The sequence below is a fragment of the Argentina anserina genome, chromosome 6 (genome assembly GCF_933775445.1).
Source record: "Argentina anserina chromosome 6, drPotAnse1.1, whole genome shotgun sequence".
Taxonomy (NCBI): domain Eukaryota; kingdom Viridiplantae; phylum Streptophyta; class Magnoliopsida; order Rosales; family Rosaceae; genus Argentina; species Argentina anserina.
In genome coordinates this window covers 3,448,415-3,462,929 of record NC_065877.1, presented here as the reverse complement: position 1 = coordinate 3,462,929, position 14,515 = coordinate 3,448,415, and the positions used below count along the sequence as shown (strand labels likewise).

At 38.1% G+C, this 14,515-nt stretch overlaps 2 protein-coding genes across 4 annotated transcripts; both read left to right on the top strand.

The window, feature by feature from the left end:
- Window positions 1-4,705: 4,705 nt before the first annotated feature.
- On the top strand, window positions 4,706-8,113 carry LOC126798866 (uncharacterized). Its single transcript, XM_050525942.1, has 8 exons — window positions 4,706-4,905; window positions 5,484-5,669; window positions 5,804-6,148; window positions 6,476-7,133; window positions 7,210-7,310; window positions 7,409-7,498; window positions 7,587-7,711; window positions 7,844-8,113. Exons 2-8 carry the CDS (start codon window positions 5,517-5,519, stop codon window positions 8,004-8,006), a joined length of 1,635 nt encoding a protein of 544 aa, XP_050381899.1. The 5' UTR covers window positions 4,706-4,905; window positions 5,484-5,516; the 3' UTR covers window positions 8,007-8,113.
- Window positions 8,114-8,729: 616 nt separating this feature from the next.
- LOC126799047 (uncharacterized) lies at window positions 8,730-12,331 on the top strand. Of its 3 annotated transcripts, none has more exons than XM_050526161.1 (11): window positions 8,730-8,843; window positions 9,126-9,224; window positions 9,431-9,547; window positions 9,647-9,771; window positions 9,896-10,017; window positions 10,127-10,209; window positions 10,568-10,720; window positions 10,908-11,090; window positions 11,559-11,653; window positions 11,738-11,835; window positions 11,916-12,331. In XM_050526161.1, exons 1-11 carry the CDS (start codon window positions 8,802-8,804, stop codon window positions 12,017-12,019), a joined length of 1,221 nt encoding a protein of 406 aa, XP_050382118.1. In that variant the 5' UTR covers window positions 8,730-8,801; the 3' UTR covers window positions 12,020-12,331. The 3 variants fall into 3 exon arrangements, with proteins under 3 accessions (XP_050382118.1, XP_050382120.1, XP_050382119.1); XM_050526163.1 differs by having other exon boundaries at window positions 8,740-8,843; window positions 9,156-9,224; XM_050526162.1 differs by having other exon boundaries at window positions 8,769-8,843; window positions 9,135-9,224.
- Window positions 12,332-14,515: the final 2,184 nt, after the last annotated feature.

Here is a 14,515-nt window from a genome sequence, read left to right as displayed (position 1 = left end):
ACATCTCCACCTCTCCTCGTCCCTGGTGCCACCTGCGAGGCGATTGGAGCCTGAATCGCGTCGCCGCCTCACCCTCTCCTCATACTCGATCGCCGCCTTGTTCAAGTTCCTCCGACGACACTTCGGTGGTTCCAAGGCTCAAATTAGGTAAGGGTTCAATTGTTTTGATTATTGAGATGCTTTGTTTGCGAATTTGTGGAGATTTGGGATGAATCAGAGGAGGAGGAGAAATGGAGGGTACCGCCTCTTTAGGCGGTGCGTGCGGGGGCATGAAGGGAGCAGGAGGCGGCTTAAGGCCATAGGAGAGGAGGAGAGGAAGAAAGGAGAGGTTTTGGGCGGCGGTGGGCAAGCCACGCGGCCGGTTTGAGCGGCGCGTGGGCTCCACGCACTGCCACTGTGGGGAGGCGCGGCCGCTGGAAGTGGCGTGTGAACCCCACGTGCGGTTATGCCTGAACAGTGATTTTTCGAAACAGTAATTTTGTTAAAAAATGTTTTTGTACAGTAAATATAAAAGTAATTTACGTAAAATAAATGTAAATGTAATTTGCGTACAGTAAATTATAATAGTAATTTCCAAAAGGTAAATAAGTTATTTGTATTTACTGACAGTATTTACTATGTATAGTACGTTACTATACATTAATATGTAAGCAGTATGTATATGAAAAGTAATACGTAGACAATACGTATTTGAATAGTGATACATGAATAGTAATTACGTGAACAATAGTTTCGTAAAAACCAGAAATTGCTGAACATTAAACCATTATTACTGTTTTGGCATTTGAGGTTTTACGTAACGCTTCTAAATCACTTCTTATCTATTCTAGGTGATCGACACAACGAGTAAAGAAGTCGCTTGCGGAATTTTGGAAATTACGCTCAAGAATTTAAGGTGAGTAAAATCTCACAATGACGAATCTACCCTTAGTGGAGATTCATAATTACATTTATTTTAAAAGATCAAACTATGATATGTATATGATATAGTGCGTTGTGTATGTGTATAATTGGTAAAATCGATACATATATAGGGGTTGCTATATTATATACTGTCATATTTTCGGTTTTCAAATAATCTCATTTATGGCATTGATATTTATGTATTGAGCATGTCACTTGGTGTTGTACGACAATATGTGAGGATTGTTTGTAGTTTTGTACATGGTTTTAACTTGAGTTATGTTAAAACGTTTTTGTTGTCTTCGGACCTGTCTTCGGACATGTCTTCGGACATGTTGGCATGTCGAAACCTAGCCTTGGTCGGGCGACAGTTATGATACAGTTAGAGCTCTAGTCTGTCTGCCGGTGTACTGACATGAGAGGTAACATATGGGTTACCGGCTTATGAGTACCCATATTTTTGGGTATTGGGTAACAAGTGGTTGCCCAATGTCTGGCAGCGTACTAGCATGAGGGATAACAGATGAGTACCAACGCTCATGAGTACCCGTATTATAAATGTATTTGGGTAAATAGATGTGTTGCCCGATTTCTCATGAGCACTTATATTTTCAGATATTATTGGACAACCAAATGGGCCGTCCAATGACTCATGAGCACATTTATAATTAAATGTTTTCATGATTTTTCTTTTGTATTTATACACGAGCTATATTGTTGTTTTACTCATACGAGTTGCAAAAGCTTACCGGGTTTGTATTTACAATTCTGGTGCACCTATTCAATGGTGTATGGGATAGTTCTGCAGGTGTGGATTAGCATAATTGACAGACCACTCTGAAGACTTCGAAGTTTCTTCATTTATTTTGTGGTGAGGATTGTGAGGATTTTACATTTCCATTTGAAATAATGTTTTGAATTTTAAATTGGTTTTGTATTAATCCATTCGACTGAGTTGTACTATGAACTCAGTAATGATACGCTGTGACGATGAGACGATTTCGATTTATTGATGAGATTATTTTTGAGTTTTCATGACTTCGATTTTCGAGTTTCATACTTGAAATTTCGGAATCGTGACACTTGATGACTTTCTCCATGTCGAGTCAACTTCATTCATCTCATGATGGCGTGAACATTGTACCTGGGAAATTTACGTAGTAACAAGGATCCCAGTGAATTTGATAATGAAATCAGTAAACTTCATTCATTGGGGTAGTAAAAATTTGAACTTCTAGAGTTATAAAGTAAGAAACCAGGAAAACAATTAGTAAATAAAAATAAAGATTTGATCAGATTAGGGGGAGACCTCGTATATGAAGGTGGGGCTGAAGAAAAAAGAGCACCCGCGCATCGCGCGCTAGTGTCATGGAGTGCTGCTGTAAATGGTGTTGTCAAACCGGAAAGAAAGAAAGATTAGCAAAGCCTTCTCAGAGTCGCTGTCAGCCGTCCGATATGTCTGGCCAGTCATCTCCACCACCAGTCTCTCAGGTTGATTTGATTGACTGACACCAGGGCTTTTCAGAAACAATGCAGGCCATCTTGTCATCGGAGAGATTAGACCTCAGTCCAGTCACACTCCGGCGTTTTTGGGTCCCCACCATCACACCGAACTCCATCAGTTGTGTACGTACGTACGTGTCGACTAGAATTGAATCTGATGAGAACTGAGCGCATTGCTGTTTTAGTCTTCTTCCTCTCTCCCTCTGCGTCTCTCTGACCTCACCACCTGGGCATGCAGTGTTGCTGACTTGCTGGTAAGCTCAGTTAAAAAATTACTGCAGTGGTGAAAAGGCAAACGAGAATTGCGTATGATGAATTAGGCAGTGCTGCCGGTATGCATGCATGACCATCATTATCACTTTGGCTAGCTTTTAACATGGCACTCAGTCAATTACTTAGGCTGGGCATGGCCCGGACATGTCCAAATTAGGTGAATTCCAGTCCCGTAATTTAAAATAATAGACTGAACGAGATTAAGTGTTTTTAAAAGTAATCCCGCTGGACCCGTGTCTCGTTCAGAATCGGGACCAAAGCGGACTTAAAATGATATTTGTAAAATAATGTAATAATTATCTCATAATGAAAATAAATAATTAATCAATTACTATATACACTATAACAAGATCAATTATACTTGCTAATTAACTTTAGATGCATATTTTGCTTAAATCTATTATTAGATAATAATTATATATTTTAATTAACAATGGTTTACCTAATGTTTAGAGAAGCAAAATAAACTCTTTTTTTAAGGGTAAAATAAACTCTTAAGGGGTTGAAGTTATTGTTAACCTAATATTTCTTAATCAATTTAACGGTTGAGATGAAATTACATTATATATATATATTAGTTATTTTAGTTTTATATTAATACGGGATGGGATTGAACGAGCATTACTAAGTTAATCCCGATCTCGTCATGTTATTTCAAAACGAGACCAGGACGGGATGAGATGTACATTTTTCAAACATGAATCTCGTCCTCGTCTCAGCAAATTTAGGGACGAAATCGGGACGAGATCGGGATTTCGGGACCAAATGCCCACCCCTAGAAAAGTATACTGAGTCAAAATATATGAAGCTATTAACCAGGATGTAATACACTAAAGTTGCCAGAGGCCCACAGCACACTAGTGAACTTACCTCTCTAGCTCATCAATCACTAATTCACTATTTAGTTGTTCTTAGGATTTGGGCTCACCCAGGGTGGGGTCTGATTACACCATTTGGGCCTAATCTGGGTGTGCAGTGTGTGCTGCTTGGGTGATGCAGAGCTGGTGCTGGTGTCAGAATGATGTAGAACTCTGGTAGTCTGGTTCTTTACCAGAGCAATAAGAGGAACATTTGGCGAAAATTCTTGCATCCATCTCGTGAACATTCATTTGTCATTAAAACTGATGACATGATATAACATGTGCCATAATTTGAGTTAAATATAAAAATATTGACTGACTCTATTGTGCAAGTGTGTAACACTCGCCGTTAGCATATATAGTGGCGGAACCTCTTGGAGGCCAGAGGGGTGCATGGCCCATTCGGCGAAAAAAATTTCCTCCCTTAATTAGCTGTTAATATCATAATTAAACGGTACATTTAGTGTAAATTGTCCCTCCGGCATAATTAATGGTACATTTAATGTATATTGGCTCATTCGAAATCTTTTCTCAGATTCTGCCATTGAGCATATATGAGGTGAACCTCCACTGGGTGGATGGAAGAACCTCCGTGCATTTGGTGCTTGGTTTTGAATCTCCTATGTGTCCCCAATTGAAGCCTCTGTTAGCTAGCATTCTAGTTAAAAGAAATTAGCGCTTATGTCTTGTCGTTTGAGGCTATCTTTTGAGCTTAATTGTTAGCAATGAGGGCATTAGTCCTAATACTTGCTGCTGCGATCGTATTTTGATAGTTGTTCGGATTTTGATGTAAGGTGTCTTTTGATCGTTGTCAAGTAATACAATATTATCGATATAAAAAAAAATCCCGGTGGATGTACTAAATTGGTAGGCAACGAGCCACTTCACTCACGTCACATTGGTCCATATGAGTATAATGTAGGCTCAAATGCCAGATGAAGATTTTCATGTTAGGCCGCTCAATCAACCTTGTCTTACGGTTTGGTTCGGGAGAGATTCATAATGATATGGACTTGATCCAAATCCACCTAATCGTAATCCAAGTTTCCTAAACTCCCAGGTCCGAACCCAACTAAACAAAGAGACAGTGACTGCTAGCGAGGAGCTCCAAATGTACAGGATGGTAATAACAGCTGAACATAACTACAGCAACACTATTCAATGTACACAAATGGTGAAAACTATTGGTCCCCTTCTGCAAATAAACCCCAACTTTAACTCGGTTCTCCACCCCCTCTCCTTCTCCAATCACATTGCGCCACTTATCAACCTCACCCTATTCGTATTCTTTAAGTCCGGCACGGCCGTCTTGGACTCTTGTCGGTTCCAATCTTAGGGTTTCCTTTGGTTTCTTAGCTGCCTAAAGGTAAAGTCTTCAACTTTGTTGTTTCTATCTAATTTCTGCTCAACTTGTGTGGTTTTCTCATTTGGGTATTCAGTTCTGGATCAATCATCGGAACCTTTTGGTGTATTGATGTGGTTGGGAATATAAAAATTGGATCTTTATTCGTTCAAACCTCTGTAATTTATTCTTGTTGTTGTAATTTGATGCTTACTTGATTTGGGTTTCTGAAATCTATGTTTGATTTTGCTTCTTAATTTATTTAGTTTTTGGCGCGAATATGCTTTATGATAATCAATTAATTATGAGCTATGTTATGGTTTCCTGTCGTTGCATATCAGTTTTTATGCTTGCTTGTTCTGTTTTGAGCTAAGATGTAAGTAACAGAGTAAGTTGTTAGCTCAATTGAGTCGAGTTTCAGATTGGTTCAACTTTGTAGGAGGAGATAGTTGGTTCAATGCTGGCATTGGTTTTGATGATTTATCATGTTTGTGTTGTCATGTTTGATTGTTGTGAACTTGTTGTGATGTGTAATTGTGTGTGGCATTTACAATCAATGTTATTTACTGCTCATGACAAAAATCGGCATGTGTTTTGTGCAGCATTAGAGTTGTGGTTCACCACCTGTGGCTAGAATGGAGAGTTTCGGTGGTTTGGGATTCGGTGATGTAAACAGTGCTGCAAGGAGGAAAAGGAGTAATACATCTCGTCGTCCTCGAAATGAATCACAGTTTCCTTTGGATCATCGCGACATCTCTTCCCTGTCATCAACTCCTCCTTCAGACGATGTAAGTGCTCCGTCAAGTGCCCAGTCTAATGATGATATGTTTAACCATTCAAAAGAGATAAAATTCCATGAATCAATGAACCTATGTGCCCAATTGCTTATTTTAGTAATGTTGTTGATTCTGATTATGTCCAGAATATGACTAAAGCTGAGGGAGGGGGATATGTAGAATCTGATGAAGCTTCAAATAATGGCTCTTTTCGTGGCAGTAACGAGCATAGGCACTCTACAAGGTCCAGCAAGGGTATCCTTGGCCCGGCTAATAGGAAAGTCCCGAACAAGGATGGGTCTATTAGTATTGGTTCAGATAACATAGAGAATAAGAGTACTGTGAAAAAGGTCAAGCTTAAGGTTAGTGGTGTTACACACACAATTCCGGCCAAGTCTACATCTGATGGTGCATCTAATGTTGGGTTGACTGCTTCAAAATCTTCTCATATTTCAGATGCCCCTCGACCACGGAAGAGGTTGATTCTTCAGGTATGAGACCATCGAGATGTGCTTTAAGAATTTTATAAATTTGACTACCATTGTCAATAGAAATCTTCATTATGATATCCTTGGCATTGAAAAACCGACATATGGCCAGTGGACATGAAATTAGGTATCATATAGCAGAAACTGCATTTAAACCAAACGCTTACAAACTTCTGATATGGTGCTGCAATGTTCGTAGTTTATTTTTCTTTTCTGTAAGCTCTCTGTTTTTGGTCTTGTTGTTTCTCTTCTCCCATTGGTTATTAGTGAGAATGATGTTCATTAAGGAGAAAATTTATTAATCTAACCTGAAACTACACCGTGTGGCAGGAAAATTCAGATGACAATGGTTCTTTTGGTTCAGATAAAGGAAATGGGTTACGAGGCGTTGCGTTTAAGGATCCATCTAAAAATGTCCTTGATGCTGGGAAGAATGATATTTCAAGGGGTAGGTTGCCTGAAGAACCTACTCGCAAGAGCAAACGGGTCCCGAAGAGACGTGTGCTGGATAAAACAGATGATGTTGGAGATGATGACGATGATGTGGAAGTTCAATACCTTGAAAAACTAAAAAATTCTAAGTTAAACACAGATTACAGTTTGGACTACCAAGAGGATGAGGAAAGAGCAGTCAGGAAAGAAAGGAAGATTTCAAGAGTGTTGAAGGGAAGTAGTGTTGGCCAGTACAGTGTAGATTTGGTAGATTATGGCATATCAAGGCCAGACAAGGAGGGTAAGAAGTCCAGATCAGGAAGAGTGGTTGATGATACTGATTATGTTGAAGAAGAGGAAGCTGATTCCGATGGTGAGCCAGAACTCATGATCCTGGAAAACTCGAGAAAGGAGTTTGTTGACTCTTCCTCAGATAATAAGGAGATGACAATTACTACTCGTCGAAGGGCTCTTCAAACAAGTAAAGATGTCTCTTCCAGCATAGGTGCGAGTGTAATTGAGTTTCCCAACGGGTTGCCCCCTGCACCACCAAGAAGTAGGTGATCGTATCTTTATTAACTGATGTTGAATATGCACGCATCGCTGATGTTATATGTGTTGTTTATTGATAGAGCAAAAAGAGGAACTCTGTGCTGTGGAGCAGCAACTGAAGAAAGCTGAGGCTGCTCAGAGACGGAAGATGCAAGTAGAGAAAGCAGCCAGAGAATCGGAGGTTTGGCCTTTTAGTTTACTTTTGTCTTCCCTGTGCAATGCAGATGAGTTATATGGGATGTATTTGTTAAGCTCATCTCAATCTGCTATCATCAATAGGCTGAGGCAATCAGAAAAATTTTGGGCCAAGATTCCAGTCGGAAGAAAAAGGAAGACAAGATAAAGAAACGGCAAGAAGATATGGCACAGGTAATGAATGATGGATAATGCAATCCTATGCTTCATATCATGCCCCATAACATTTCCTTTAATTTCCTTATGCTGATTTGTTATCCAGGAAAGAGCTGCAAATGCTATGCTTCCATCAGATTCGGTTCGATGGGTGATGGGTCCATCAGGATCAATTGTTACTTTTCCCGATACAGTTGGCTTGCCAACCATATTTGACTCTAAACCATGCAGGTATGGTAGTATGTCAAAATGTTCGTGGTGGTATTACAGTTGATTTTACACTAGCTCAAATATTCTTTCCAGTGAAAGCTGTGCTGATATTATTACGAGTCATCTTATTCGGGTGATATATGTGGATTTCAGTTACCCTCCTCCCCGTGAGAAGTGCGCGGGACCATATTGTACAAACCCATACAAGTACAGGGATTCCCAGTCAAAGCTCCCTCTCTGCAGTCTCCAGTGCTACAAGGCAGTCCATGAGAAGATGCCATCTCTACCTGCATGTAATTCAAATTCAGTGAAATAAGTTTTGCTGCCAATACCCTGCACTTCATTCGCACTCTAATTTAAAAGATGTAGTCTTTGGAGATATATGTATATATATACACAATCTAATATCATAGACATTGAAATTATTCTAGCCTTGTTACACATTATATGAATAATGAATAATATTACGTGTCAAAGCTTCCATGATTTGCTCGCATGAGAAGTCTGCTTAATCTCCCAATGCTTTTGGTTCTCTTGCTTGGAGAAGATACGAAAACCTGAATGTATGCTTGTGTCAAAAGTTTACACCCAAGATTTACGGATCATCGTTCTTAACATGAACTCAAAAGTTGAGCAACTCCATTAACAAAGACAAGGCTTTTATGTCATTACTGTTGGGATTCCTGGACTAATGAATTGAAATGCAAAGTAAGAATGTAAAAAGAGCGAGAATACTTTGAAGGTTACATTGTGTTGATTCTCATTAACGTAGAACGAATGAGTTACAAGAGTTATATACCTATGTTGATATAAGTAAATAACAAAACTACCCTAGTGTAATACAGTCGTAATTCTAACAATTACATCAAATTAACTTTCATAGCATTAGTCCATTACCAAAGTATGCCAATGAAAACCTCAAAAAGGGTAGTGGTTTTTGGGTACACCGTACACTACAGCTAAGTCTCTAACAAACGACATTTTGTGGGGCAAAACAAAGTTCAGAAACATTTGGTTTAAAACTGGAAACCGGAAACCGGAAACTAAAAATCTCTGTCGTTCTTTCTCTCCTGTCTTTCAGAAGCATCATCATCGGACTATCAAAACGGCCATGGCTAGGGCTCCAAGCAAGCACGGTCGCGACCAAGCTCTGGTACCTCACTTCTACTCTCTACTACTTATTGGTCCTTCTTTATCTCTGTCTTAAGAATTGAAAAGCTTTTGGTAAAATTGAAAAATCAGAAAACTTGAAAAGATGAAATCTTTGTGCATATTACAGAAATGTAATAAACACGACTTGGGCAGTAGTAGTTGGGGGTTAATGTGGTCTAGCTGGACAAGTAAAATTGAGTTTCTAATGATCAAAGTTTGATTTTTTTTTCAATTTTATGGGCAAAGTCATTGTTGGGTTTTTGGGTTGGTCATGTTGGTCCAGGATTTCCAGGGGTTTTTAAGTGACTTGCAGGATTGGGAGCTTTCACTCAAGGACAAGGACAAGAAAATGAAACCCCAACAACCCAACAAGGATGCCCTGGTAATTTTCTCGGCAACCCATTTCCTTTATACAGGTGATATGTTATAAATATGGTTATGTATCTTGTCTTCCATTTGTTTTCATTCTCCGATTGGAGGTCTGTTCATTGTTGCCTGTCACATTGCATAATTTTTTGGTAGTGTTGGTAGTATTTTCTTCGATATATTAGTGATCGTAGGCATTTCCTAATGCTGTTTCTGTTTCAGAAATCAAGAGATTTTGGAACTAGTTCCTTCTCGACGAATTATGATCCCATGAATACAGTGTCAAGTAGTTTCAATTCTGATGACGCCCTACCAGATGCTGCTTCGGAAAAGGACCTGGTAGAATTTTATAGCATTCTTCTATAGTTGTGATATGGATATACCATACGATTCTGGTCGATTTCCATCCTGAATGTTCTATTTTCTTTATTCTTGTAGGGTAATGAGTATTTTAAGCAGAAAAAGTTTAAGGAAGCTATCGACTGCTATTCAAGAAGCATTGCCTTATCTCCAACTTCTGTAGCTTATGCAAATAGAGCAATGTCTTATATCAAGATCAAAAGGTAAGATATTTTATAAATATTAAACATACTATGTATTTATAATTCTCTGAGTGGAAGTGGTTTCCATCTATATGTGAGGTGTTTAATTTTCCAGAAGTAATCACCTGAAGTATATGTTATCTAGATTCCAGGAAGCTGATAATGACTGTACAGAGGCCTTGAATTTGGATGATCGTTATATAAAAGCGTACTCACGACGTGCAACAGCTAGAAAAGAACTAGGAAAACTTAAAGAATCTGTTGAGGGTATGTTGAAATTGTACTATGACTTTGTATCCTGATATACTTGTATGGTTTTTTCTTCTGATATATGTACTCTTGATATATCTGATGTAATGAACATAGCCAACTGCAGATGCAGAGTTTGCTCTGAGGTTGGAGCCCCACAACCAAGAAATCAAGAAACAGTATGCAGAGGCCAAATCTTTGTATGAGAAAGTAAGAAAATTCCTATACTTATTTAAATATAACGATTCTAATGTTCCAGGGATATTTCAAAATCCTGCATGTGAAAATCTTTGTTCGGAAAATATAGTACGGTTAGATTTTTCATATGCACCAGGTAGGGTTTTTTCTTTGGTCTGAACAGGAGAGTAAGAGAATTGTTCCTAATTCTGAAGAACATATGAGTGGCAATGGGAGTAACTATAGCTTGTTTCATTAATGGACCAAATGATAACTTACTTGAGATGGAATATTTAGTTTAATTGATTTTCGACAGTATAGGTGAAGCTAGCCTAATAAGCTTATGAACAAGTCCGTTTTTAAATGGAGTCTCTCAATGGTTTGTTCGCAGGGAATTCTTCAGAAGGTATCTGGAGCACTAAAAAATTCTGAAGAAAAGAGAGCAGGAAAGCTGAATACCAAAGTGAATGAAAACAGCATCCAACCTGTTTCTAGTTGTACTCAGAGCACAGAAATGACTGCAGTTGAAGAAGATCACACTAAGGTATTTAGTGCCTACTTGGCCTGGGTTCAATATGTAAATTTCACTTAGTTTATGAAGCCTTACTTAGTTGCATTATTCTTTTATGGTTTTTATTGGACATGTGTTGTATGCTCATATAGGCGACTTTCTTATTTATAGCGTATATGTGTTTTAGTCTCTTGGTAGTCTAACTATGATTATTTTGTAGAAAATGAACACAAGTGGAAAGCAATCATCAAAGGCATCAGTACAAGAGCTTGCTTTTCGAGCTGCTTCACGAGCCAAGGCTCTAGCAGCAGAAAACATTACACCACCGACTTCAGCTTATCAATTTGAGGCTTCTTGGAGAGGACTCTCTGGAGATCGCGTTCTCCAAGCTAAATTGTTGAAGGTTTGCATTGTTGTTCCTAACTTTAATCCTTGTGGCTATGATATCTCTGCATGAATGGCAAAGATTCTGCAGGTTTTATTTATTGGCCCTTCTGAGTGGTTAGCTAAATCTAAGATACCAGTGGTCACCTTGTTCAGTCGGCCAATCTGGCTTGTTCATTCTAAGGGCCCTTGAAAGAGGTTGCCTTTGTTTCATTCACGCTAACAATGTTCAGAGTTAGCTAAACTTAAGGCACACCAGTGGTCACCTTTGTCAGTCTGCGTTTGCCAATCTGGCTTGTTCATTCTAGGGGACCTTGAAAGAGATTGCTTCTTTGTTCTATTCATTAAGAATGTTCAGATGTCCATTTTGGAGAAAGATAGTAGAACTTGCAGAGTTGCATTTGCATAGAAAATCAGAACCCTTCTAACTTTCAACTGTGTTATATACCTCATTTCGTGTTGTAATTTTTTTGGTTTTCTGATATAGGGTATATCTCCCAGTGCACTGCCGCAGATATTCAAAAATGCTTTAACTGTTCACATACTAGTTGATATTCTCAAGTGTATGACAACCTTTTTTACGTAAGTAATGCTTATCTTCTGTACGTTTTCCTTGATGTGCTCGATGAAAGGCTGACGAGCACCTTTGGTTTATACCTTTGGTAGTGACGAAATGGATTTGGCGGTCAGTATTTTGGAGAACTTAACTAAGGTTCCTAGATTTGACACACTTATCATGTTTCTTTCATCTAACGAGAAGGCTGGTAAGCGTACTTTCTCTTTGTTGCATTTGATGAAGTAGATCAGATATTTCATCATACTAACACCAATCACCCTGTAACAGATCTTGCTAAGATATGGGATGAAGTGTTTTACAATGAGGCAACCCCCATTGAGTTTGCTGAAAAGCTTGACAACCTACGTGCAAGGTACTGCCTTATGCGATGATCGTATGCATTATGAAACAGATAACTTGACCCAACAAGTTTTTGCCTTCACTCTACCTGTACTGTAAATTGAATTAGTGAAATTTAGTAATGCTCCCGCAGGGAGTTCTCTGTTGTGATTGCAAGTATGCGTATTTAGAGTGGTACATGTAGTAAGTCTTTCTTTGAGGCCGTTTGACCTGTGATTGTATACACAGGCGCATAGTGAGCAATCCGTAGTGTTCTTGTTTAACTTGAAAGTTAGCTATGGCGGAAGTTGAAACTTGTTGGCATATGAATGATATGATCATTGCAATTCAATGTGCCTAGCTAATTTTCAATCATAGTCAAATGGGGGGTCCAAATTAATGAAGGCCAAGATTTATGACCTGTTTTTCTTCATGACCTACATATCATTGCCTTCATTGGCCTCCATGTTTACATGGCACATTTATGCATGGTGAGTTGTTTCCAGTAACCATCAACATGGGGTCTCCTATGACTCCTTAAAAATTTGACATGTTTAGAATAAGTTATCTAATTCGAAAGTCTTCTAGGAATTTAGTATTCCAAACACAAAAATCTAATAGCTTAAACAATTGGACTTGTTGATGACTTATTACACTAAAAACTTTCAGCAAATTCTTCGTTGATGGCTAATTGGTTGTGATCTAAACCCAGAGCTTCACTACCTAAATCATTACAAAACTCTTGTCTACCATCTCCATAATGAAAGCTACACTTTTGGCCTCGGATGTGAGGTATAGTGAGATATATGGACGAAATCTCGTCCTACATCATATGTACATTCCAATCATAGGTAACATAAATTCAAATACCATGAAGTCACAACAAGAGTTGTAAAATGTGATTGGCGAGCTATGGTGCATGCACAGCCTTTGAAGCAGCAGAGCCTACCTCAGTCAAGAGAGTAGTTAAACAAAGGCTATCTTCCAAGCATGGATTATGAAGAAAAAGCATAGTTTAGTTTAGAAGTCGAAATGATCCTCTTGACCCAACATCTGCATAAAATAAGAACAAAGTAGATTATTGGGAAAGATGGTTCATATTATAATTCCCTAGTCCCTAATTCCCACAAGTGTAAACTCGATTAAGTGTGAGATTCCTCGCTTCGTTTGCACTCCTCTTGGTGCTCTGTGATTATCAGTATGGGAGTCTCTGTTTAACTTATATACGTGTGAAAAGTCATCGTTATAATCTAAGAATGAGGTTTAATACAAATTATACATCTACGAGAGGCATAGTCATAAACTTAATTTGTAATTATTACAACCACAATTACAGCAATTTAGATATTTTAGGGTTTGGGTTGCTACAATTACAGCATTCGCCAAACATATCAAGGCAGTATTCGTCAATAGTTTTCGCCTCAAATTTTCAATACAGGTATTGTAAACTCCGACGAACCATATGAAGTTTTGTTTAGTGAAATACCCTAAGATTTTTTTTTTAAATTATACTTTGTGATGACGTCTCTCATTCATAATCTATGGCTCCGCCTAATAAGAATAACTTGGGATAAGAATCTCATCTTCTGTTTTCTGGAAGCTTGTTTATGTATTTATGTCCCATTTTGCATACAGTATGATTGATGCAGTTTTGGAATGATGTAGTGTATGTCTATTCCAAATATGAAGAAGAATAGTGTAGTGTATGTGGGTCAAATTCAGTTAATCGATCACCTCATAACATAAAGCTTCTTTTAAATTTGCATTATGTGACAAGAAGCATAATTTATTTTTCACCATCCTATCTATCTAATTGGTTGGTGAATTTTTATTGAGATAAGTATCTTGTTTAATTAGCTTTGCAGTTGATTGTTTATGTCTCTTTCTCCTTCTTGTTAAAAAAATGGTGATCGAGTGCATGAACCCTTCTAAATGAATGTTTTTCACAAGGTGGGGTTCGAACCATACACTTCTTATTACCAGAGTATCTATGCAACATTCGTCCAATTTGTAGCCTAACATTTTTTCTACTATATTAACTCCATTGAGTTTTTGTCTCTTCTTTTTAGTGAAATACGTTTTTATTTGTCTTTTCAAACATAACTCTCATATCTATTATTTCATATCTAATTAAGCACTTATTCATATTTATGATATCGGTTAGTTATCACATATGACAATAATGTATGTATAAATGAAAACTAAACGGTTATCCATCAAGTGTATCACATTACGATTCTCTTGTTTAAAACATGATCACATTACCGGGTATTGACTATGATACATAAAAGGTTGAGTTTTTTTAGAAGGGTTACAAACTTACAATAATTCAAGTGGTGCACAAATTTGAGTTCAAAATAAAGGTCTTCTGGACTGAGGAGTTCAAATTAAAGGCAAACACCATCTGCCAAAATCTATACAAGGTAGTCTTGCTCCCCCCATAAAAATACAAAAAATGAAGAAATCTCTACCCCCTGCTAGAATAGCGAAAATTCTTCCCCAACACCCTTATGAGGTTAACCCGCGTACGTGGCATACCTTCAGCCACT

Excerpts from the sequence above, each read along its gene's own strand:
- LOC126798866 (XM_050525942.1), top strand. The coding sequence starts at position 5,517 with ATGGAGAGTTTCGGTGGTTTGGGATTCGGTGATGTAAACAGTGCTGCA. Across the intron at positions 5,670-5,803 it reads CAACTCCTCCTTCAGACGAT|AATATGACTAAAGCTGAGGG; the intron begins GTAAGTGCTCCG and ends GATTATGTCCAG. Across the intron at positions 6,149-6,475 it reads GGAAGAGGTTGATTCTTCAG|GAAAATTCAGATGACAATGG; the intron begins GTATGAGACCAT and ends ACCGTGTGGCAG.
- LOC126799047 (XM_050526161.1), top strand. The coding sequence starts at position 8,802 with ATGGCTAGGGCTCCAAGCAAGCACGGTCGCGACCAAGCTCTG. Across the intron at positions 9,548-9,646 it reads CTGCTTCGGAAAAGGACCTG|GGTAATGAGTATTTTAAGCA; the intron begins GTAGAATTTTAT and ends TTATTCTTGTAG. Across the intron at positions 11,836-11,915 it reads TTCATCTAACGAGAAGGCTG|ATCTTGCTAAGATATGGGAT; the intron begins GTAAGCGTACTT and ends ACCCTGTAACAG.